We start from the raw sequence: 26,403 nt of genomic DNA, 5'->3' as shown, positions 1-26,403 counted from the left end.
AAGTAGGGTTAAAGATTAACACTAACTCTGCTCCACTCCTAAAATCTCTGTTGCTGGACATTCCATTAGGCAATAAAACACAGTTCAACACAGGGGGGAAGGGATTGCCAGAGAATGTTAGTGCACCTTCTCTAACTAAAACACTATTGATTAAAGAACACATTTCAAAACCACACCTCTAGAAAATCATAATTATATGATCAAACAAATTAATAAAACATGCATACAGGAAGGTCAAACCCAAATCTGAGTTACATATATTAAAACTATATTTCTATAGGAGGATGTTTGTGTGTGTGTGTGTGTGTGTGTGTGTGTGTGTGTGTGTGTGTGTGTGTGTGTGTGTGTGTGTGTAGAAAGTTTCAAGTTTCGTTATCTCTCTGTGGTCCAGAGAGGGGAAAGGGGTTTGGAATGTCTCTGAGGTGCAATTAGTGTCGTAAAAGTCCATTTGTCGCCGACTAGCTGGAGCCAACACAACTGATTTACCTTCGGGGGTTCAGAGTGGGACAGCAAGAAGGAATGTGCGTTTGTGTTCTGATTCAATGAGCCATGATTCATAGCCAATGTGGCTACATATTAGATCAATACTATTATTAAATCTACAACTGCAGACCTGAGTTCACCTTCACTGCACCACAGTTTGACAGTGTTTAGACCCTTAACATAACAATAATGTCAGACAGCAGCGTTTGATCAATATCATCAGCTCTGTCGGCCTAGAGAAGTTTTAGATGCTGCTCTGATCAGACTCTTCACTGACAGCAACATCATTCATCTGAACCTCAAATAATATTGGCATTAATCCAAATAATTATGCTGTTTTGTGCATATATGATACATACATCTTCTGTTACACTGCTTTTAAACAGTTTATATTAAAGGTGCTCTAAGTGATGCCGGGAGTGTTGACATTCGAATTGTTGTCAAACAAAACGGAGGCTAGCTAGACCCTCCCTCCTCCTCATCCCGTCTCCTCCCTCCTCCCCTCCCTTCCGGCATAAAGGAAAGTCAAAGTAGTCACTAAAAACAAAGTTAAGGTTTACTGATACTTCATTCAATGTGTAATGTCACCAAGTTAGATAAATGCTTTTATATATTGCAGAACAGAATGCAGAAAAAGAGAAACATTGTCTTAAAATCGTCTCGCCACCTGAGGTTATAACTATAACGTTAGCTCCCATACAAGGACGCAATAATAGCAAGATAACGCTAGCTTCGCGTTTCCCAGTAAGCATAAACAACGGCGGCGGCGTAAACAAATTTAGTCAAAGTTGTCAATAGGCAAGGCAAGGCAAGGCAAGTTTGTTTATATAGCACATTTCATACACAATGGCAATTCAAAGTGCTTTACATAGAAGAAATTAAAATAATAAAAAGAAATAAGAATAATTAAAACAGTTTAGAAAAATAAAAAATAAAATACAGTACAGTACAGATAGTCGGACGAGCAGTGGCACAGTGCTCATTCATTAAATGCATAGCTAAACAGATGTGTTTTGAGTCTGGATTTGAAAGTGACTACAGTAGGAGCACATCTGATCTCCTCTGGAAGCTGGTTCCAGCTGCGGCTGGCATAATAGCTAAAAGCAGACTCGCCATGCTTTGAGTGAACCCTTGGTATTTCTAGCTGATATGATCCTAGTGATCTGAGTGATCTGTTGGGTTTATATTCAGTGAGCATATCTGCAATGTATTGAGGTCCTAGGCCATTGAATGATTTATATACCAGTAATAATACTTTAAAATCAATCCTAAATTTAACTGGGAGCCAGTGTAAAGACCTGAGGACTGGTGTGATATGTTCATATTTTCTGGTTCTGCTCAGAATCCTGGCAGCAGCGTTCTGTATGAGCTGCAACTGTCTTATGGTCTTTTTGGGAAGGCCAGTGAGGAGTCCATTACAATAATCCACCCTGCTGGTGATGAAAGCATGCACAAGTTTCTCTAAGTCTTGTCTGGAAACAAAGCATCTAATTCTTGCAATATTTTTCAGATGATAGTATGCTGATTTAGTTATTGCTTTGACATGACTACTGAAACTAAGGTCTGACTCTAGTGTCACACCAAGATTCCTGACTTGATTTTTAGTTGTTTGACCCCTAGAGTGAAGGTATGCGTTCACCTTGAGAACTTCATGTTTGTTTCCAAACGCAATGACTTCAGTTTTGTCTTTGTTTAACTGAAGAAAGTTTTGACACATCCAACTGTTGACTTCGTCAATGCATTGGCACAGGGAGTCAATGGGGCTGTAATCGTTAGGCAATAGGGCTAGGTAGAGCTGTGTGTCGTCTGCATAGCTGTGGTAAGCAATTTGGTTCTTTCTCATTATTTGGCTCATTGGGAGCATATACAGGTTGAACAGGAGTGGCGCAAGAATTGAGCCTTGAGGGACTCTGCATGTCATGGATGTCCACTCAGACTTATGATCTCCTATACTCACATAATAACCTCTCCCATCTAAGTATGACCTGAACCATTTTAGGACTATCCCAGAAAGCCCCACCCAGTTTTCCAGCCTGTCAAGAAGTATGTTATGATCGACAGTGTCAAATGCAGCACTGAGGTCGAGTAGTACCAGCACTGATAATTTGCCTGAATCAGTATTTAAGCGAATATCGTTTATTATCTTTATGAGCGCTGTCTCTGTGCTGTGGTGCGGTCGGAAACCAGATTGAAAATTGTCAAAGTATCCATTCGAGCATAAGAATTTGTTCAGCTGATTGAAGACAACTTTTTCAATGATCTTGCTTATGAAAGGAAGATTTGAGATCGGCCTATAGTTGCTTAATATGGTCTTATCCAGATTGCTCTTTTTCAGGAGGGGCTTGACAACAGCAGTTTTCAGGGAGTTTGGAAAACTCCCAGAGAGAAGTGAAGCATTTACCACTTCTAGAAGATCTGCTTCTAAACTGTTTAACACACTTTTGAAAAATGATGTGGGAAGTGTGTCAAGAGCGCAGGTTGATGTTTTAAGGTGCTGTACGACGGTTTCTTCCAAAATTTTGCCATCAGTTTCTTTGAAATCAGACATAGTAACTACTTTCTCAGGTGGTTTGATCTGTCTGACCCCAGTGCAACTCAAGGATGTGCTGATCACCTTTCTGATATTATTGATTTTCTCAGAGAAGAAAGAAGCAAACTCACTGCACTTGTTGTCTGAGAGCATTTCACTGGGAATCTGGCTTGGGGGGTTTGTAAGTCTCTCTACAGTAGCAAAAAGAGTGTGTGTGTTGTTTAAATTACTGTTTATAATATTTGAGAAGAAAGTCTGTCTAGCTTTGCCTAGTTCCATATTGAAAGCATGGATGCTGTCTTTGTAGATGTTATAATGGACTACAAGTTTTGTCTTCCGCCACATGCGCTCTACTTTTCTGCATTGTCTTTTCATATTTTGCACTGCTGTTGAGTTTCTCCAAGGTGCTTTTTGTCTGCCATTCTTCTTCCTGACTTTGACAGGAGCAATATCATCAATTACACTTTTAACTTTTGAGTTAAAAGAATCAAGGAGAAAATCAACAGAGTCAGCAGATATACTTGGTGTTAAGGATATAGCCTTCATAAATAGTACACTAATGTTCTCATTTAAGCATCTCTTCTTGACAGACACAGATCTAGCTTCAATGGCAGGAGAGATCAATATATCAAAGAAAATACAGAAATGATCAGACAGTGCTACATCCTTAATAACAATCGATGAAATGTTTAGACCCTTACTGATAAGTAAATCTAGAGTGTGTCCACGATTGTGTGTGGGTCCATGTATATGCTGAGTCAGATCAAAAGTTTTTAAAACACTTTTGATTTCTTTAGCCATGTTGTTTTCTGCACTATCTATGTGGATGTTAAAATCTCCAGCAATGGCAAAACAGTCAAACTCTGATGTAATTGTTGATAATAGTTCTGTAAAGTCCTCAGCAAAGGCTGAAGAGTATTTTGGAGGCCTGTAAATAATGATAAGTAAAATGCGTGGAGCACCTTTTAACACAATACCCAGATATTCGAAAGACAAGTAATTCACAAATGATATTTGCTTACATTGATAGATATCTTTAAAAAGAGCAGCTAGACCCCCACCTCTCTTACCAGCTCTGCAGACACTCATAAAAGTAAAGTTAGGAGGGGCTGCTTCATTGAGGACTGTTGCACTGCAGCTGTCTTCTAGCCATGTTTCATTCAGAAGCATAAAATCCAGATTGTTTGTGGTTAAGTCGTTGACTAGAAGTGATTTATTTTTAAGTGAGCGGATGTTAAAGAGTGCTAACTTAACAGACTTACTTTTCCCCACATCAATCTTAGTTTGACGTGTAATAGGCACCAGATTAGTTAGGTTTGCTGTACGGCTATTGAAGGCCTTAGACTTTCTATCTTGTAATAGAACAGCAATAGAGAAAGATACAGGCACACTGGGTTCCCGTTTGTTCTGTAAACATTTGAGAAAGTTACTGTTATCAAAACGGGGACCCGACACATATCACTGAGAGCTGGTATCAGTTGTTTTTGGTTCACCTCGAGCAGATGGAGGAGGGTGTGGGCCCTGGCGTTGTGGCAGAGGCCGAAGAGCTCTCACAGGAGGGGGAGGGCGAGCTGGGCTCGCAGGCTTTGGTGGTAATGGTGCCTGTCTTTTTTTGGTTGGTATCTGGGGGCTTGCAGCAAAAGAGTGGGATAGTCTGGTTCCAGCATGCACCAGTTCTTCCATTTTCTGTGAGAAGCACAGAAGTGGCGATGCTGGGGAGAGGGTTAACGTGTCTGGTGAAAGGGGCTGTTGCTCTGGTGTTATCGGAGGCTGTAATATGCTGTCCTGGCTTCCCTGGCTGTTTTCCAGGAAGTCGTCCTTGGGTGTTGAATCTTCAAGCAGTTCTGATATGTCTGTCTGTGGTGAGCTCTGTGGGCAGGGCTCAGCTGAGATTGTGTCCGTGAGCAGAGGTTGTTGTGGTGGAGTGGTGTTATCATGTCCATTTTGCTGCTGAAGTGAAGTCCCGTGGTCATTCATACTGTGTCCAGGTGTGTGTGTGCCGTTCAGATTGAGTGGATTGGCACACACTGCAGAAGGATGATTGAGGGAGAAGTAGATATTGTCCTTTAACACTCTTGAACCAAGTTTGTTTGGGTGATGGCCATCCCGATGAAACAGTTGTCTCTGACTCCAGAAAAGATTGAAATTGTCAATGAAGTTCACTGCTTTTATATTGCAGGTTTTTTGCAGCCACGTATTAAGCCCAAGTAACCGTGAAAACCGGTTTGTTCCTCTTGCTGGGAGAGGTCCACTGATGAATGTTTGGACTTTCAGTCTTTTAAGTGTTTCAAAAAGTTCATGGAAATCCTTCTTAAGGAGTTCTGACTGCTCTTTATGAATATCATTCTTCCCCACATGAATGATGAGTCGATTTGCAGTCTTATGTTTCATCAGAATGTTCTGAAGTTCCCTGTTTATATCAGAAGTTGTTGCTTGTGGAAGGCAGCACGTAGTTGTATCCCTGCTGCTAATGTTTCTGATTATGGAGTCCCCCACTATCAGAGTCCTGGGCTCGGCTGCGCTCTGAGCTGAGTGCCGCTGTCTGCTCGACCTTGAGCGCCAGTTAGCATCAGTGTTAGCCACTGGCCCATTCAGTCTGTGTTCGATCACATTCATCACGTTTGGGGATTCCTCATTTACATTCCTTAGTACTTCAAATCTGTTCTCAAGATGTATAGGCGGTGGTAGTAGACCAGTGTTTGCAATCCTTGTCAGAGCTGTATCTGGGGTAGAGGATGCTACTGCGGCAATATGTGTTGCTTGTGACAATCTGATGTCTCGAGTGCCTTTGGGTCTCGCTCCCTGTTTGTGCCATCGATTAGTAAGTCGATCGGCTTGTTTCTCTACCTGTCGAGGAGCACTAATTTCATGGGACTCACCGGTATGCTGAGGGTGTCCATGACGAAGCTCTGTTGTGTACTCCGTCTGGTTTGGTGGTCCCGTAAGTAACTTTGTTTCAAGAACTGCAATCCTTTGTAGAAGTCTGTGGCAGTTGGTGCAGCAAGTAGATTCCAGAAGAGGCATTTTCTCTTATCCTTGTAGGCAGTTGTGTTTTCCTTTCCCGGAATGTAAGCTGGTCGGGTAAAAGAATTCTCAATTTTTGTAGTAATCCAAACTTTGTCGTATGAGCACTGTGCTGATTTGCTGAAGTTAAAATTAGCTGATAAAAGGAAATAAAATAAAGGAAATAAAATATAAAAAAATAGGAGATAAAATGTAAAAGCGATAGAGCAAAGCGCGGAGCAGTAAGCAAGAGCGTCCGAACAGTAGCTGAGCAGGAAGTGGAATAGCCTATAAATGAACATTCAAATCCATAACAAACCGTGGGTGAAAACAATCATTCACACAAATTGTCGCCCTACTATGAATTTGCTTGATCATTTACAATAGAGATTGATCGCTGCTAGAAACATATATGTTGTATTCACCAAAGTTAACGCTGACTGAATAGTTCTAGCTAATTACATCATTGTGTTGGTTTGGCGAACATGAACGTCAGTTTAGAAAGAAAAATGGATTTACTACCTGTTATGCAAAAACAGAGCAACCTGAATGATGGATTGGAAGCCCTTCTGCCGGCAGAGTTCTCGCCACCTTTCGAGGGTTTTTCCGATGTAAATTTGGTACTTCGCGCGTTCTTTATCCTTGTCCATCTTCTTTGCAATTTGTTAATCGGAACATCGTCTCTTTTGTCGTGTGTCGGCCATAATTCAAACATCCCTCTTCATGCTTCACTCTCCTCCTCACACCCCCTTCATGTGCATGCGCACTAAACCCCAAACCCCACCCTCAAATACTTCTCACCAGTTATTGGCTGGAACACTGTTTGTTGTGTTTCTTGGTGCGGGTGAGCCCAGTTTGTTTTTGTTGCCGTTTGTGGAGCCTGTGGTGTCTACAGAGACCGCGTTTTTTTACAGTGTGTTCAGGGGACAGGCAGCTAGCGGATAGTGAGGAGATGTTTGCTGTATGTGACAAAAAATATTTTGGCCTAAAAAACACGTGACATCACTTAGAGCACCTTTAAAAAGTGCTAAACAAATAAACTGTGGTAACTATTTCGATGGTTCACTTTAGACATTCTACTAACCAGAAGTTACTTTGCAACTACATGTGAACTACAAGTCATTAGAGTATGAGTAGACTGTTTAATCTCTGCTAAGACTTTATTTTGATGATCCTCAACAGACATTTTACTGACTATAAGTGACTTTACAATTACATGTCAACTTATTCTACTAACCCGAACCCTAACACCTTACCCTAACCTAACAGTCCACTACAGTCTACTAATACTCTAATGAGAGTTAGTTGACATGTAGTTGTGATTTACTTATAGTTAGTAGAACGTCTAAAGGCACTTTTCCACTGCGTGGTTCGACTCGGCACGACTGGGCTCAGCTCGGCTCTCTTTATTTTTGGCTTGGTTTGCTTTTCCACTGCAGTTTAGCACCGCTTCGGTGATCATAGGCGCCGATCTCATGGTCAAGCACCCAAAGAAAAATACGAGATATATTGTATTGATTTTAACCAATAAAAAAATCTATTGCAGTTTTCAGACACGATTATCTTCACCTTTTTATAGTTTATTTGAGGCCGTTTCTATGGCGTTATTTTAATGACAAATGTCGAGAGCGCATCCAAGTAATGCGCGAGCACAAATCTCTCAACTCGCCGGCGGATCTCCTTCACTCTCACACAGAACTGGACAATCGTTGTCAAATATCTCAGTCTCAGGCTCTTGTCTGATGAATGTTCTTCTCTCCTGGATTTAATGTTGCCAGAAGCTTTCAACCACCAGACTTTCACGACTGACTGACTGACGAAATAACACGTGTACCTTTCAAATAAAGAAATTATGGATTCGCCTTTATTTCATGAGATAGCATTTTCAAGCTGATTTTAGTCAGCCAGTTCTCAAGTTATTTTATTATTTAATAGTTATTTTTGAGTTAAGTGCTTATTGTAAATAGGTATTTACTGAATTAGGCTATTTTATTTAGTGAACCATTATGGATCATCAGATATTAGCAAGAGCGCGACTCTCAGAGCGACAACACTCATGGAATGTGCTTTTGTTTGGTTGGTAACATAGGCGTAACTTGTGGGTGGGTAACATGTCCTCACCACTTTTTGTGTATGGAGTGTGGGCACCGGCAGAAACATAAATCAGTGCCTATGGGTGGGATTATAGACTGATCGTTATAGTTGTGCCGCCACCTCGTCTACTGACCACGAAACAGACATTTCTTTTTTCAGGTTGCGTGCAACGGTCGTTTAGAAAAGTTGTGCGGACAAATGATCCTGCGGTGGCTGTTGCTGACTATTTAAATCTGGCGGGTTTGGTGTCTCGTGTCGCAAATTCAATGACGCTGCAGTGAAGATCCTCTCTGGCCAAATTAGTGATCTGCAGTGTTTACACGTCACATTTTAGTCTCAGTACGGCTCACTTGGAACCTCAACTGAGGTGGTACTAAAAAAAATACCAGGTACTAGGAACTTTACACAGTGGAAACTGAACTTCCTAGTTCTAAGCTTTAATGTCAGAGGTCATACAGATGATTTTCAGCAGGCATCTGAAAGTTTAACTGGTTAAGGCCCTCACAAGCACACTCTGGGCCCTATTTTAACGATCTGAAACGCAAGTGTCAACGCGCAAAGCGCAAGTAACTTTGTGGGCGGGTCTTGGCGCTGTTGCTATTTTCCCGGCGGGATAAATTACTCTTGCGCCAGGCGCAAATCTAAAATGGGTTGGTCTGAAGAGCTTCATTATTCATAGGTGTGGTTTGGGCGAAACGTGAAATAAACCAATCAGAGCGTCATCTCACATTCCCTTTAAGAGCAGGCGCGCTTGTTCTAAAGCGGATTCCTATTATAACGGCGGGTTTGCCAGACGCACGCGAGGAGCGGTTCACAGCCGAGGAGAGCAACGCTCTCGTCAGGGACGTTGGGGATGGAGAAACCCACCCAAATTAACTTCGGTTAAAAAGGCGTATGATAATTTGGGTAAATGTGTAAGCTAGATGTATGCTTTTATAATAAATTATCTATCTATCTATCTATCTATCTATCTATCTATCTATCTATCTATCTATCGTAATAATGTATGATTTGCAAAAATGAAAACTGCTGCTTCTGTGTAGATGAGAGAATCAAAGTGTATGCGCGTTGTGCACACGCTACATTGATTATGGCCAAGCATGCGCCCTTAAAATAGCATATGAATAACATGCGCAACGCGCCATTGACTTTAAACCATTTTTTCCTGGTTAGTGGCGCAACTGTTTTCTAAACCTGCAAAATAGCATGAAGGAACGTTTGCGCTGGAACACGCCTCCTTTTTTGCGCTGAACCGCCCAGGGAGCGCAAGTTCATTCCCTAGTTTAGCGACGTGCTTCTGTGGAGGAAAAAACGCGCTTTGCGCGGGTGCAAAATAGGAATGATACATGCGTCGGTGTACAAAGTCAATTGCGCTGGGTGCAAGATAGGGCCCTCTGAGTTGTTGACATGTTTTCTTATAGAAATGAAAATAAGTTTTCCAATTAAAAGTTAAGCAGAATGAAACCATTAATGCAGTTCAATGTTGTCTGAGATTAGTGTGTTTGTTGTTCAATAACAGAGCAGTTTACCAGTTATGAAGAGCTCAATTCAGCTACAGAATAAGCAGCTCAACTAAAGATAGTGTTGTTTTTCAGCTCAAGTCAGTTAAATGTTGATTCAATTCAGTTCAATAACTGTGTCGATGTTCCAGAGATTATCAAATTCAATTCACCTATAAAGCAGGTTGTTAAAGCAGTATTATGATCATCCAGCTCAATTTAGTTCAAGCTTTTGTCACTGCAATTAAATCAATAATTCTATCATTTAGGGCTGTGCAATTAATCACAAATGATTTTTCGATTTCGTCTTTATTTCATGAGATAGCATTTTCAAGCTGATTTTAGTCAGCCAGTTCTCAAGTTATTTTATTATGTAATATTTATTTTTGAGTGATTTTTGTTTCAAAATCCACAGATGCCTGAGGGGATTTACAAATGCACAAGAAGAGATTCACAAACGTGTGCAGAGATTTACAAATGCACAGAAAGCGGTTCATAAATAATAGGCTTGCTACGATAGTCGGTGTTACCGGTGTTACACAGTGTTCAGTCGCAACACCGGTTTCATCACTTGCCCACTGCGGTATCAAAAAAAAAGAAAAGTTTAAAGCGTTAAAAATATTTAACGCAATTATGCAGTATCCGTTTTTTTCTGTCACCCGTTGACTAGCGTTGTATGATCACGTTCTTATTAATGTGAATGCTTTTAAACCATTCAAGCACGACAAGACTAAAGAGACCACGCTGTAAGTCCTGCCTATTACACACACACACAGAGAAAAGACGTGTGTCAGTATCGAGTTCTCTTTCGGGCTTGAACAAACCGTAACACACACATATGCCAAAATGTCCGTTTTGTCGAGCGTCCTCATAAGAGCAGTCTTAAATGATTTAAATAAAGTCTTAAATGAACGTAAAGATTTGTGAGAAAATGGGACGCGTGTCAGACCGCGTTTCTGTCAGCAGATCAAAAGAACAAAGGTAATCAAAGAACAAAGGTAAGAGAGTAAATTAGGATTTACGTAAAAATTTATACGAATTTTTGGTAGATTTACAATGCTAATAACCATGAAAATGCATCATTACAGTCGGTAAATATCTCTTAACAACACAATGCAATCACTAGTAAGACTTCCTGTTAATAAAGTATCTGGTAAGAATCTATTCCATATTAACAATGCATTAAATCACATTACACGTTAATATAAATAAATAAAACAAATTAAGTGATGTCTCATGTCTGAAGTCAAGGAGGCTTCCAATCACATTGTAACCAATGACATTTGAGGTTAATAAAACAGTAGAGATGTCATGTGCGTGCGCAGGGTTTGAATGAGCTTGCGAGTTCCAGTTTCCTCGTGTGTAGATCTGTTATCCTTTCGCGAATGTCATTTACTGCGCGCGTCAGTTGTGCGCTCCGTTAATTTTGTCATTGATTTGCAGCCATACAACAGGCATAGTTCAAATGACTCTGTACGCAATTGGATAGTCCTTCAACCAATCAGCGACACGAAAACTCCAGGCAGGAAACGTGTTAAAGCTCCAATATGTAATAATTTTGTAATAAAATTTCCGAAAATAACTTGCACAGTGTGATATATTTCCTCCAGTTGTGTACTTACAATATCTCAAAAGTCTCTAAAGATTTTTTATTTCAGAGAAATTCCGATTTTAAATAACTGTCCGTCCCGGAAAAGAAATGTCGCCTCTCAGTGACGCAATGTCCGCACTATCCTTGTTTTCCGGTGTGGACCATGTGATATTCCACCACACTGGAATATCACATAATCAAATGCGGAAGTTGTGGTTATAGCGTTATAGCCATAGACTGCGTTGTTATGGATCATGATTACTCTTTGGCGAGTATTGAAGTGCCAACAAAACGATAGCATCCATATTCGGATACACGCAGACTGTGTGACAAGAAATGGAGGAATAAAACCTGGATAAATATCGGCCAGGCGTTTTCGAGATGGAGAGAGCTGCGCGACAATCTTGGACTTGGCAGAGACTCTGCTCTCGCGAGTGTATTGATAGACAGGTAAGCAAATCAATTATTTTTTTATTGTACAAGTAACGTAATAGTTACAGTAAAGATGATTTTAATAGATATGAATTACACCACATGCCTGTACATTCTGTCACTGTAGCATTTTTTATGCATCTGTGTTTCCCTGCAACACATGCAACTGTCAATAATAGCACTTATAAACAAAGTTATATTGCTCTTTGTACTTCGGTAAGGCTTTTTATCACGTGTGGTGACCGAGATTATGGCAGTACAATTAAATACAATCGGATATGTGTTGTTAAAAAATATATTTAGTCATTACTTGCAAATGTTCGTCCAAATATACTTTTAGAACGATTGGTTTGAACACGTAAAACAACACGGCATTAACCATAAACACGTAAAACTGCACAACATTAACCCAACAAATCATTTGACAAATAGCTGTAAGTTGTAACGGGATAATATAGCATAACATTTCACGTTCCTTGCAGTTCATTAATTATGATGACATAAAATAATACGATCAGACATACAAGTAATACAAAAACGAATAAATTACCTCATCCGTGATCATGATTCATTAATTCCATTTAAATACATCGCTAGATGGTGAAAACGCATTACTGTACGTTCACACCGCCGCTGCAAAGAAGCTCTGGCCGCCCTGTCAAGGACGCTTGTCAAAAAGTACGGAGAAGCTTGCTGACGCTTTGGGCGCTCTGAAGTCTGTGTCACACCATGAAATGTAAACAGAAAAAAACAAGCAATACATTGACACTAGACACCTTTAATAATGACAGCATTTTTATAATCGTTTTGGTCACATTTGGTCGGGGGAAAAATAATTAGCTATTATTATTATTATTATTATTAATAGTGAGTGCGCGTGCGCGGCCGGGTCTCTCTCTCTCTCTCTCTCTCTCTCTCTCTCTCTCTCTCTCTCTCTCTCTCTGCTCATTCGTATATATATGCCCTGTCAAGCGCGCCCTGTTAAACTGACAGGACTTAAAACACATGCAAATTATAAACTTTCACTCTATGATTGTTAAACTGTGCAATTAATCCGATAATGATAGGAAACCCAGCAACGGCGATGATCAGCTTCTCCTACATTTTCTCAGAACTAATGTTTTGGTAGGAACGAAAGTTTACATCGTATGTTTCTCCGGAATCAGCCAACGCTGTCAAAAACGACATCTCCAATCGTCACCTCCTTCATAGCGTCATCAAGCTTCGCCTTTGTTATTGTTGGAAACTGCGCCCTCTTGTGGTCAATAAAATTTACATAGTGGAGCTTTAACATACGTGTTGGTTTGTAGCATTGATCAGCGGTTTGCAAAAGCAGCAAGTGCATCGAGCGATTTTTGCAGGTTGTGCAAATAAAACATAAAAGTGATTGGTATATACAGCCACTCGAGCGATTTGTTTGCTGAACTAAATAAGCCATTGAGCATCGTTGAGAGGTTAAACGGAATTGGATTGACGGTTGTGCGAGAGACGGGTAAATCAGAGTGTGCTTGCTTCTCTATTGTCATTGGGTTAAACCCGCCAATAGCACGCCATGTGGATAAGCCAGTTTGTGATTGGTTCCCGCAAATTTGTAACTGAAGTAGCAGATATAAAATGTACAGGTTTCCAGCCTGAGCTGCAGGGCGAAATCAAAACGCCCCAGATAAGGCTGGGTTTACCCAGTCTAACTGCTTTCTCCATTTCTGTAAATCCGGTTTTATGAATGAATGAGTCTCTCACCCGTTGCTCTATAGTTTTTTCTCCCATCAACAGCCGCTTGCACCCTCAGCTGTCTGATCGCTGATCGATTGCTCCTGTCTGCCTCGCTGCCTGCTGTGAGTGTGTTTGTGTGCTTCGGTGCGGTAAGCTCCGTCTTAGCCTTATATTTCTTTGTTTTGAACCATCATTTTACTACTATTTCTAGTTGTTTATACTACTACATTTTACCCAACATCTCAGATTAACCTGACATCGCTAGCTTTTGTTATTAGTACTACTAGCACAAAACACTAGTAATTCGCTAGCCTGTTAACGCGCCACCCGTGCGCTCAGCTATTTTATTTATTTATTTTTCTCTCGCGCGTCCGCGCCTTTGAGTTCATAAAAAGCTCAGGTGAGTAAGAATCAGTCAACAAACACGGTGAGTAATGTCTTGTCCTGTTATTGTCACTTGCACTTCATGTCACATGTTTAGTATAGCCTTCTCTGTCGACAATATAGGATTTATATGTGATAAATGTAAGGAGACAGTTAGGTTGACAGAGAAGATTTCAGAATTAGAAACACGCATCCAAACTTTAATTGAGGATAGTAAGAGTGCTAGTGCTTTAGATGTTTTGGATGCGCATAGAATAGCGAACACTTTACATAGCGTGGTTCCGGCTGAAGTAGAGCCCGTGCAGCCGGGAAAATGGGTGACAGTGAGGGATCGCTCTAGTCGCGGATCTAAAAACCACTCTTCCGTTCCGATTACCATAACAAATCGATTTGCCCCGCTCAGTGAAACACCCACTGAGAATGATTGTGCCCTAGTTATTGGCGATTCTATTACACGGAACGTGAAAATAGAGACACCAACCACCATAGTCACATGTTTGCCGGGAGCCAGAGCGCCTGACATCAAAGCAAATTTAAAAGTGCTGGCTAATGCTAATCGTAAATTCTCTAAGATCATTATTCATGTCGGCACTAATGATGTTCGACTCCGCCAGTCGGAGATCACCAAAATTAATATTAAAGAGGTGTGTGAACTTGCAAGTACGATGTCAAGGACTGTAATTTGCTCTGGCCCCCTTCCTGTTCGCAGGAGTGATGAGATAGTTAGTAGATTATGTTCGCTTAACGGTTGGCTGTCTCAGTGGTGTCCGCTTAATAATATAGAATTCATAGACAATTGGAAAAGTTTTTGGGGCAAACCTGACCTGTTGAAAAGAGATGGTATTCATCCCTCCTGGGATGGTGCTGCTCTTCTCTCTAGTAATATGGCTCATAGTCTTAGAGCTCAAACATGACAATCTGGGGCTCAGGTCAGGAAGCAGACAGACTGGCTTAACCGACTGTCTGCTAGCGACCTCGCGTCACCAAGGTCAGATAAATCCTATCACATAGAGCCTCTTTCACCTAGCTATCATCATATAGAGACTGTGTCTGTTCCCCGAATTTGGAAACCAAAAAAAGATTTAAACCCAACTAAGGTTAAAAATTTTATTGATGTTCAACAAATAAAAAACAGCTATAATACAGATGAGCAAATGCTAAAGCTTGGGTTGCTGAATATTCGATCGCTTACTTCAAAAGCACTCGTTGTTAACGATATGATTTCAGATAATAACCTAGATGTGCTGTGTTTGACAGAAACCTGGCTAAAACCAAACGATTACATTACTTTAAATGAATCAACCCTGCAAGATTACTGTTATAAACATGAGCCTCGTCTGAAACGCAAAGGGGGTGGTGTTGCTGTAATTTATAGTAATAGTTTCAAAACCACTAAGAAATCAAGTTTTAAATATAATTCTTTTGAAGCATTGGTGCTTAATGTAAAAATATATAGTGTAAACGATAAATCACGTTTGAGATTTGTGCTGGCTACTGTATACAGGCCACCAGGGCACCATACAGACTTTATCAAAGAATTTGCGGACTTTCTATCAGAATTAATATTGACTGGAGATAAAGTACTAATTGTTGGTGATTTTAATATACACATCGATAATGAAAAAGATGCATTGGGATTGGCATTTAAAGACATTGTAAATTCAATTGGAGTTAGACAACACGTGTCAGGACCTACTCATCGTCGTAATCATACTCTAGATCTAATATTATCACACGGAATAGATGTGGATGCCGTTGAAATTCTGCAGCAGAGCGATGACATCTCAGATCATTACCTAGTCTCGTGTAATTTCCATTTAGCCAAGGCTGCAAAGCCGACTCCGTGTTACAAATATGTGAGACCTATCACTTCTGCTACTAAAGATTGCTTTATTAATAATCTTCCTAATCAGTTTCATCATCTCAGCATCTCAGATAGCTTAGAAGAACTAGATATTACAACAGAAACGTTTAACTCTCTCTTTTCCAGCACTTTAGACACAGTTGCTCCGTTGCGCTTAAAGAAGATTAAAGAAAATAGTCCAACGCCGTGGTACAACGAGCACACTCGGGCCCTTAAGAGAGCAGCCAGAAAAATGGAGCGCAACTGGAAGAAAACAAAACTAGAGGTATTTCGCATTTCATGGAAAGAGAGCTCAATTACTTACAGAGAGGCTTTAAAAGCTGCTAGATCTGCTTATTTTTCAACCCTATTAGAAGAAAATAAACATAATCCTACGTATTAATTTGAAACGGTGGCTAAACTAACGAAAAATAAAGCTTCAAGCACCGAAGTTTCCAAGCAACACAGCAGTAATGACTTTATGAACTTCTTCACTTATAAGATTGATAATATCAGGGACAAAATTATAACTATGCAACCGTCTACTACAGTATCACATCAGGCAGTGCATTGTAGTCTCCCTGAGGAAAAATTTGATTCATTCGTTGCTATAGGAGAGGTAGAATTTACTAAACTCATTAAATCATCTAAATCTACAACATGTATGTTAGACCCTATACCGACTAAGCTACTGAAAGAAATACTTCCAGAGGTCATAGATCCTCTTCTTAATATCATTAATTCGTCTTTGTCTCTAGGATACGTACCAAAAAACTTTAAGCTGGCTATGATTAAACCGCTTGTTAAAAAAACGCAACTTGATCCTTCAGAATTAGTCAATTACAGGCCGATCTCGAATCTACCTTTTCTGTCAAAGATATTAGAAAAGGCGGTATCCTCACAACTGTGTTCCTTTCTTGAAAGAAATGATATCTGCGAGGATTTCCAGTCAGGATTTAGACCGTACCATAGTACCGAAACAGCTCTCGTTAGAGTCACAAATGATTTGCTCTTATCATCCGATCGTGGTTGTATCTCGCTATTAGTGTTACTCGATCTTAGTGCTGCATTTGACACCATCGACCACAACGTTCTTTTAAATAGATTAGAACATTATGTTGGCATTACGGGAAATGCACTAGCATGGTTTAAATCATACTTATCTGACCGTTATCAATTTGTAGCAGTAAATGATGAGATGTCTCATCGATCACAAGTTCAGTATGGCGTACCACAAGGCTCAGTACTAGGACCGCTGCTGTTCACTCTGTACATGCTACCCTTAGGAGATATCATTAGGAAACATGGCATTAGCTTTCACTGTTATGCCGATGATACTCAGCTCTATATTTCTTCAAAACCTAACGAAACTTACCAATTCACAAAATTAACGGAATGCATAGCGGATATAAAAAATTGGATGACTTGTAATTTCCTACTTCTGAATTCTGAAAAAACAGTTTCTAATTATTGGACAAAAAACTTCCTCACGTAATAATCTAGAATACTGTCTAACACTTGATGGCTGCTCTGTTAAGTCTTCGTCGTCGGTTAGGAACCTGGGTGTGCTCTTTGATACCAATCTTTCATTTGAAAGTCACGTGTCTAGTATCTGTAAAACTGCATTTTTCCATCTTAAAAATATATCTAAATTACGCCATATGCTCTCATTGACAAATGCGGAACAGTTAGTTCATGCATTCATGACCTCAAGGCTAGATTATTGTAATGCTCTACTGGGTGGTTGCCCTGCACGCTTAATAAACAAACTACAGCTGGTTCAAAACGCAGCAGCTCGAGTTCTTACCAGAACCAGGAAGTATGACCATATTAGCCCAGTTCTGTCAAAAATGCATTGGCTCCCTATTAAACATCGCATCAATTTTAAAATATTGCTGATTACTTACAAAGCACTGAATGGTTTAGCTCCGCAGTACTTGAGCGAGCTCTTAACGCATTATAGTCCGTCACGTCTATTACGATCTCAAAATTCCGGCCAGTTGATAATACCTAGAATATCAAAATCGACTGCTGGCGGTAGATCCTTTTCCTATTTAGCACCAAAACTCTGGAACAGTCTTCCTACCATTGTCCGGGAAGCAGACACACTCTGTCAGTTCAAAGCCAGATTAAAGACACATCTCTTTGACCTAGCTTTCACATAATACATTATAGACTTCTATAATTTAATGTTAGGCTGCATATAGTAGGTCAGCCGGAACCGGGAACACTTCCCAAAAATCCTGATGTACTCGTTACATCATGAGAAGAATGGCATCTACGCTAATTTTAGTGTCTGTGTTTATCCCGAGGTTTTCCTGCAGCCTGCCGGATCCAGGCCGTATCCAGATCTGACGAAGGACCTTCGCCTGGACCGATGACAACGCAGTGCTGAAGTGCCAACTAGTCTCTCCCTATGGAGGATCCCACTACCACTCTACAGATAAGGCGTTGTCGGGAAAATTCGTCTCGCGGTCCTACCCCAAAGCAACAAATAAAATAAAATTCCTTATCAAAATTTATAAGGAAAGACAAGTATTCTGTTTAGGCTTGGCTTGTAGGGAATTCCAAACCTGCGTATATTCAAATGCACATAACTATAGAACCCATTCTAAATGCGCATGTGAACGCCATCAGTGTTTCTCACAGGTTCGCGTTTAAAGTCTGTGTAGAGAGAATGGTGTCGTCTTAGCGGCCCCGAATTTAATAACAAATGATCATTGCGACGGAAGCAAATCAATTAAAACTAACTTTAGATGGAAATAACTTAACTCTGCTGTACAGCCGAAACAATCTCTGTTGCCTTAAATTATACGCTTATCTCTGTAAAGCTGCTTTGAGACAATCTACATTGTTAAAAGCGCTATATAAATGAAGATGACTTGACTTGACTTGACTCAGCTGGTGAGGGCGACTAACAGCAGATGGAGATTATCAATCGGCAATCTACTGATATTCCTGCCGTTCCCGGATATCCCCTGAATTTCAGCCCATAAAAATGCAAGCCCTAAAAATACAATGTTTTAAAATGCAAGCAGGGTTTAATGCAATGCATATTTTTGCATTTTGCAAGTAGTGCATATCAACAAGCTTTTTTGTTTCAAAAACATTTGTCATTTTTTTACTTTCATACTAATGAGACTAACTAGTTATCTGGATTTTATATAGCCTTTTTGCCCTTATTTGAACAACTTTTTGTGCAACCATACATTGTTTTTGTCTATATGGGTGTTATTAACAGTTTTTAGAGGCGATGAACCAATATAATATCTTGACTGACCAGAAAGCCCTGAACTTCATGTTACTCACACAGGGTCAGAGGTCACAGCAGGTCCATCACTGAGATCAGGGGGCTCACGTATGGATCTGTTACTCTTCATGGACACACAGCTGAATCCTGAAGATGGTCCATCACTGATTTTAAGGGGCTCATGCTTGGAGTGGTTACTCTTCATGGACACACAGCTGGATACTAGAGATGCTGCTCTCTGGGAGTGAACAGACGCCTCCTCTTCTCTCTCCTCACACACACTCATTTTACATGTACGGTTCTCCTCCTCCTCTCTCTCCTCACACACACTCATTTTACTGGTAAGGTCCTCCTCTCTCTCCTCACACACACTCATTTTACAGGTAAGGTCCTCCTCTCTCTCCTCACACACACTCATTTTACAGGTACATTTCTCCTCTTCCTCCTTGACGTGACACTTTATGTAAGGCCTGTATGTGAACACAGAAAACATGCACAAAACACAATTGAATTTTGACACATTTTATTTAAATGGCATTTAATTCATTTTAACTTAACGTCAACAGTTTTTCTGCAGTTATGTTTGTAGAGCAACATGTCCGACATGTCGGCGTTTAAACACTGGATTCACCTTCACTTTAATGACACTGCTGAACTCTTGCAGGTGTTTTTCACAATCCGTTTAGTCGTCTCGCTTTATGATGTTATTTTTGTTTATCCTACGGCCACACTTCCTTTCCCCAGTCTCACTGCGTCACTCAACACACATTACAATATTATAAAAAAAATAATTAAATACGTATTTAAAGTCAACCGAAGATTTCAACATTAAACTAATATTCTCATGTTAAAGAAAAAAGTAAGTTTTTCTGCCATTTTATGAGTGTTACAGTTGACGTGTCGTGAAGTAGGACTAGATAACGAAAGTATACCTTAAACACTTATCATGTATTTGAGTTTGAGTTCGTCAAGGTGTGTTGAGACACAAATACTTTATTGACATTACAGCTATGAAAAGTTTAACGAACTTACTGTCACATGTAAAGCGATTGCTGATTTTCTATCTTCCGAAATGGCGTTTTACAGTCATCGACTGCTTTCGATTTCACTGTGCGACAGGTAAATGTCACAGGTAAACATCCAGCAGCTCCTCCTCGAATGGATTCTTTTCTCACTTCCGGGTTTGGAACCAGGAAATAAATTACAGCTGTGCCATATAAATGCGAGACCATATTAAAAGAAAATGCATCCCCACTTCCACAATTTGTATTAGGCTATAAAAAATAGAAAAGTAAAAAAAAAGAAAAAAAAAAAAAGGGGGATTCATTTGTTTGAACATGTTAAATGGAAATATTGGACATTTTAATGGAAATACAAAAAAAAAAAAAAAATGCTACAATTTAGAATTTTGCTAATTACCAAACTACTACTTGAAACCTACTAATTTGAACATTCTGTTGATTAACTTTGCAACTCCATATCAGTCATTAGATTAGATATTAGTAGACAGTCTGCTTAATATCTTCTAACACTTTATTGTTATGGTCCTCCAACAGACATTATAGGCTATGTAAAAATAAAAGTGAATAAATAAAAAGAGTCTCTTATTCTCTAGCGTCTTCTGTCAACAAAACCATAAAGTTTGGTATTAGTAAACATGCATTTGACATCGTTCATGTTAAAATTGTAAACCTTCATGTATGGATGTAATAGCCTGGAAATTCAGAACTAAATCTAAAAGATTAATGGTCTGGCTCGACTAATGAAAATCAGCGAGCTCGAGGGGCGGCACCAAGCATGCGTTTGAAAATCTCACTGCACGCAATTGGATAACACTACGACCAATCACAACAGGTTATCGCTTAGCTTTCAGCGGAGCTAACTGGTAGATTCAGGGGGGCAGGGTTTCATAAAATATTGAAGCTTCCCTGGGCGCCGCCATTGGCTAGCGGACCCCCACCTGCTGTTAGCATTCCACTGACTCCCATTCATTTTGGCGTCACTTTGACAGTGAATAACTTTACATCTGAGGCGTTTTAAGACTCCATTTGTCCATTATTTATTTCTAAAGAAACACGAAAATGTATAAAAGGCTCCTTACCTTGTAGCTTACGTTATGGCCCCGTAGATGCAGTTTTTGTAAAAATAGGCTAACGATTGCGTCATAACCACGCGACTCTCTGTCGCACAGTAGAGAATTACCGTATGGACAGGAGCAGAAGCTCGCGGGCAATCGGGGGGACGTGGGGGCAAAATGACAAAGTAATTAATCAGAATACTTAGCAAAAGTTGCTCCTGCTTCTAGCTCATGGACACCTCCTACTCACGCTCTCTGTCTCTGCAAGTTTCGGAAGGGAATGATTCAGATTTCTCTTGGCACAGATACTAGAAGACAGACGGGTTGCTCACGTCACATCTACGTCGTCCAGCTCAGTTTGAGTCTGCGCAGTACGCTCAGCCATCAGGAAGTGAGTGCTTCTAATTATGACCGCCGCTAGCGTAGCTAGCGAAAGCGGTCATATAGGGATTGTCAAAGTTTTTTTTTTTTTGTTTTCCCGTCATCTACTGAATTTTTCGTCAACGATACCAGGGGCACCGAAACACCGGGGAACATGAAATTTGGTGGGCATGTAGCCCCACTAGACTTTTACGGAAAAATTTCGTTTGGTCCCCGGGGGCCACTCCCCCCCCGCGCTGGGCCCCCCCAAACCCAAAAAATGCAGTTTTTCCTAAATAACTACCTGAACCGTGGCACCGAGGATGAAGAAATTTTTATGGTATGTTGCTCTTAAGGGCCCACATCAACCTAGCCCATAATCACTCATTTGTGATTTGCGCCCCTCCCATAAAAAATGAAAATACAATATTATTCTGCTTTAATCGCCTCTATCTTCAGTTGAGATGTTCAGAACTGCACCATATTTCATGTGTATGATTAACTTGACATCCTCTGGGGGTATGCTAAGTTTCGTAGAATTTCATCCATGGGGGGGGGTATAAAATAAATGCATTTATGTGCACATTTAGTGACTGTACACTCATCGGCCTGTAGATGGTGCTGTTGAGCGAAGGGTTGCTGGTTTAGGATGATACTGTCACACACACACATGCTGGAATACAAACAAACGCAAGCATGCACACACACTGACATCCACACGCACAGACACACACACACAAACACACACGCGCACACACATGTACGCACGCATACATACACGCACAGACACACACACACACAGACACACACATACTACTACTTTTTTTAGGTATCAGCCATATACCCGATTTACCAATACCCAATGTGTTATGCTTGGGCAGTATACTAATGAGGTGGGTGGGACATGTTTCATGCCATGTTAGATCACATCCTGAGAGTCTACGCTTTCAGAAAATATATAGTTTATATAGTTGAATCAGTTTTCTCTTCATGGTACAGACCAAAATGTATTATGTGTACACTTTCTTCACCTAAATCCATAAAATCCCATTAATTTCAATGGGACATTTACTTAAGTGTTCTACTAGGTACAGTGGGAATGAGTTTAATTTTGTTAACATTGTTTTTTTAAAACTCTGGGACCAGGGCTACAAGATAAAACCACTTTTTTGGGGAAAAATGTTTTTTATTTCAGTAAAACACAACAAACCCATGCCAAAGTCAGATAACTGACTTTTACCATCAACAGGTACCTCAACCGTTTGGTAGAGGTTTGTAGAAATTGAATGGGAGGGTCCTTTGAAAAAAAAAAATCACAGATTTTTCATACTTAGTATGTATAAGTATATTTTTTGTGGAAAGCCAGTGCAGGCCTGAGCGGCGGTCATATTTTGTACCGCCATGCGGTACATCTAGTTGACTTCACTTTTCTCCGTTGAAACCTATGGGGTCGCTGTGTCCAGTTTATATACTGTCTATGTAGATTAGACTCTTGCCGTATCCGGTCGGCAAAACAGCAAAAACGTCCTTCTTGCAAAGGAACGATCTAGCGGCGTCTTCTGTTCCTTTTTAGAGAAAAAGTCTAAATCTTTTATTGTAGCGTCCAAAGCCGTATCAAACAAATGGTGTTCATCCATAGCCATCTTGCAATGTTTATTAATGATTTCGACGTCACAGCACTGTCGTCATCTCGCCTCTGGCCCGCCTATATCAGATAACCTGATGTGATTGGTGCTGCTCAGATAGAGGGACATATTTAATGAGCATCATTACTCGACACCAGAGTAACTCGCTGAGCAAATTCAACTTGTGCTCTCGTGAGAACTCTGGATTACCAGGATATGGATGTAATACCCTGCCTCTCAATGTCCATACTATCCATCCTAAACAGTAGGCCTATGTGAGATTAAAATAAATGTGTCCCAAAGCATAGTATGTTGAAAAGAGTATGCCAGAATTCCCCGGATGGTCTACTATTTCTGGTGGATTTTCGAAGTGTGGATCCGTGCACATTCTGAAGGCTAATATTACCCACAACCCCACTGTGCACTATTGTGGCTGGAGAAGCAAAGATCTCCACAGTGGGTGCGGCGTCAGGCCTTGGAGACATAACATAAAATTACATAAAAGACATTTGGACATTTAAAATAAAATGTCCAAAGAAGGGGAATAAAGTGTCCATGGGGATAAAAGTGTCAAAAAAAATCAAGTGGTACTTGAACTTGGTCAAATGACGTCCAGCTCCTCCTCTCAGGACGTCTAATGGGGTGGTGCAGGTGTGGTGCCAAGGTACTTACCCCTGAAAGGAAATGTATCCCCGGTCGCGGGAGTGCGCACGCATTTAGCAGTAAATTGGTTTGACCAAAGTAATTGAAACTATAACAAGTGAATTGTTTCAGTTATCGTTTTACTGATATTGTTTTATCAACGAGGTTTAGCAAAGACAGCTATCACGTGGCATCTATCAAAATAAATGCTTTTATTCTTCTGTAGGTTAAAGATCGAACTTCATTGCTCTGAATTGAGAATATCTAAAGTTACTGAAAAACTAAGACGACCATACGTTTCACAGCCTTTGGATATAAAATTGTACTGAATCCCCCCTCCAACTTCCACGGTGAATTATTATCAAAATCATTTAATAATCCATTGCACTTAAATAGTGGGAAATGTCATACACAAAAAGCAATTGTACAGATGATGGACTATCATCAAGTGTTTTATTGTGTGAATACTGTACATCATGTCTAATAACAGCAGTGAATATGGACAAGTTTCTTGTTTCCTGACAAAAGTTATAGTGGGATTTTTTTTCAGACCGTTTTTAAACCTGCTATAAAAATATCCCCTCTCCATAATGCACAGATGATGGCCTATCAACGTCTCCACTTCCTGTGGCGCCTGAAGAAAGCAAGGAAAGCCCCCCTCCACCCATCCTCACCACATTCTACAGAGATACTATAGAGAATGTTTCAGTCAGCTCAGCTGCATCACTTTCTGGCGTGGGAATTGTAGGGCCTCCGACCGCAGCGGATAGTGTAGACAGCTAGTAAGATCATAGGATCTGCACTCCCACCAGTCTATGACATCTACAATGCTCAGTGTATTTGGAGGGCCGTCAGCATCATGAAGGACTCTACACACCCACTTCACCCTTCTTACCCTCTAGCAGGAGATACCAGAGCATCCGCGCTGCCATCACCAGATTATAAAACCGTTTCAGTTTCTTCTCAACACTCTAAACACCAAAGCTCCTGCAAAATGAACATCAAACACTTCCACACACCAGAACACTTATACCCTCCTTTTGCATCTAGGAATTCTTAAAGTTTAGGCCTTAACTTGAAGTGAGTCTCCAGTACACTTTCAGTTTTAATGTATAATAGGAAACACACAGTGGATCCTGTATCCACTTTCTTCATCACTTGAATTTACAAAATATACAGTAAGACAATAACTTTGGCAACTGTTTTTGACATGCTGTTTACATATCAAGTATAATTTTATTAATCAATCAATTATTTTAATCTGCAATTATTGTATTATTAATCAATATATTGTAAGCTATTTTTAAAGCAAAATAAAAAAGATAAGAAGACACAAACTTGGAAGGTGTGATGTAATACAACAAGATGTAATGAATAAATTCCTCCAGAACACAGGAAGGCTACTTTTCATTTACACATGTAGCTGATGCTGTGCCTCTCTCAACCACAAACACCATCTTTCATCAGTTTTTTGCACTCTTAACTTTCGGCCGTCTATAGAACTCGAAATGTTTTTTCTCTGTGCGACCGATTAGTACAGACCAAAACACAAGCATTTTTCAGCAGCAATAATCAGCCAAATTTGCGAGTCCGTTCAGTTCAGTGGCATTGTTCACGTTCAGTGCCTCCAAAATGGCCGACTTCCGGATTGATGAAGTGTAGTGAAAACCCTCTATATTGATTAATTACACTGCCAGCCCATGTGCGAATTTTCCAAAATGCCAAAGAACAAAGACAGAAAGTTACAACAAATAGCCCAGAACTCGGTCGCTTAATCTTTCAAAGACGGCTGACTTTGTGGCAGAGGAGATGAAATCTCTATCTGCAAGGGTCAAGACTAACAAGGTATCGCAGATTGAGCAGGTGCTCCGGACGGTTCAAGGCAAGTGCGATCAAGCCGAGATCTACAGTAGGAGGTGGAATTTGAGGCTAAACAACTTCAGAGAAACAGATGGAGAAAATATCAGAGTCAAAATGCTCGAAATCCTAAAAATGCAGACTCCAGACGAGGTAGATGACATCCGTTTTTACATTGTCACAATCCACAGGATTGGACGTCCTGGTTCTGGAAGTAACCGTCCTAGGCCGGTCATCATCCAGTTCGTGCTCCGGTCCTTCAGAGAGAAAGTCTGGAAAGCTGCACGGGATCATCCTGCACTCAATGAAAGAGGTGTTCGCCTGGCAGAGGACCTGGCATTTGAAAGACTACAGAAGAAGCTGCTATGGCCATGGGTAAAGGTGGCGGGAGAAGAGGGGAAGAGAGCTTACTTTCGTGGAGCAGATGCCTTTAATGATGGAGAAAAACTGTCTGTTGATGACTATCAAGATGAATATTAACTGAGAAGGAGATATTGACTCTGCTGGATAGGCAGTCGAACTGAAATCGTGTGCTCAGTCTTCAGGCCATATAACTTTCGTCCAGGTGATGCGAATCCTCGAAGTTTGGAGTGGATCAATACCGACTGGTTTGTGAATTTCGTTGTTTCAGGGTTCTTTATAACATTGTTCTGACATCCAAATAAGATTATTCTATGTCTGATTTTGTTTTTAGTTGAAAAAAATTTTTTGGTGTGTAATTCACTCTATTCATACTCGAAGCCAGAGGGCGCTCTCGCACAGAAAGTACAAAGAAGACTCATAAAAGGTATTTTCATAAGAATAAAGTATTTAGCTAATCCCAGCTATATTGCTAATCGAAATAGCTTTTATCACAGTAGAATACTACAAAATAATGTATTTCTTACCTTAATCTGTAATAAGAAGTCTCATATGAGTAACTATTATTAGCATTTTAGTCTCCTCTAAACAAAATCACATGGCATGGTGTAAAAAAGTTTAAGAGTTATCCTCAGATTTGAAATAAAACATGATCAGAAC

General features: G+C 40.2%; 1 protein-coding gene across 1 annotated transcript in view; it reads right to left on the bottom strand.

Annotated features, from left to right (window-relative positions):
* LOC308687203 (protein NLRC3-like) overlaps positions 1-19,939 on the bottom strand; it is a gene marked incomplete at its 3' end in the record, with an annotated part of 37,271 nt that extends 17,332 nt beyond the window's left edge. Inside the window, exons 1-3 of the mRNA XM_081359561.1 lie at positions 19,855-19,939; positions 19,235-19,292; positions 18,882-19,103 (exon numbers count right to left, since the gene is read on the bottom strand). Coding sequence (XP_081215687.1) covers positions 18,882-19,027 — 146 coding nt within the window. The 5' untranslated portion in view covers positions 19,028-19,103; positions 19,235-19,292; positions 19,855-19,939. The remainder of the gene's footprint in view (positions 1-18,881; positions 19,104-19,234; positions 19,293-19,854) is intronic.
* Between the last annotated feature and the right edge of the window lie 6,464 nt (positions 19,940-26,403).

This window comes from Scardinius erythrophthalmus (assembly GCF_964197995.2).
Source record: "Scardinius erythrophthalmus genome assembly, chromosome: 1".
Lineage (NCBI taxonomy): Eukaryota > Metazoa > Chordata > Actinopteri > Cypriniformes > Leuciscidae > Scardinius > Scardinius erythrophthalmus.
The sequence above is the reverse complement of the archived record's forward strand: the minus strand, read 5'-3'. Positions and strand labels throughout refer to the sequence as shown.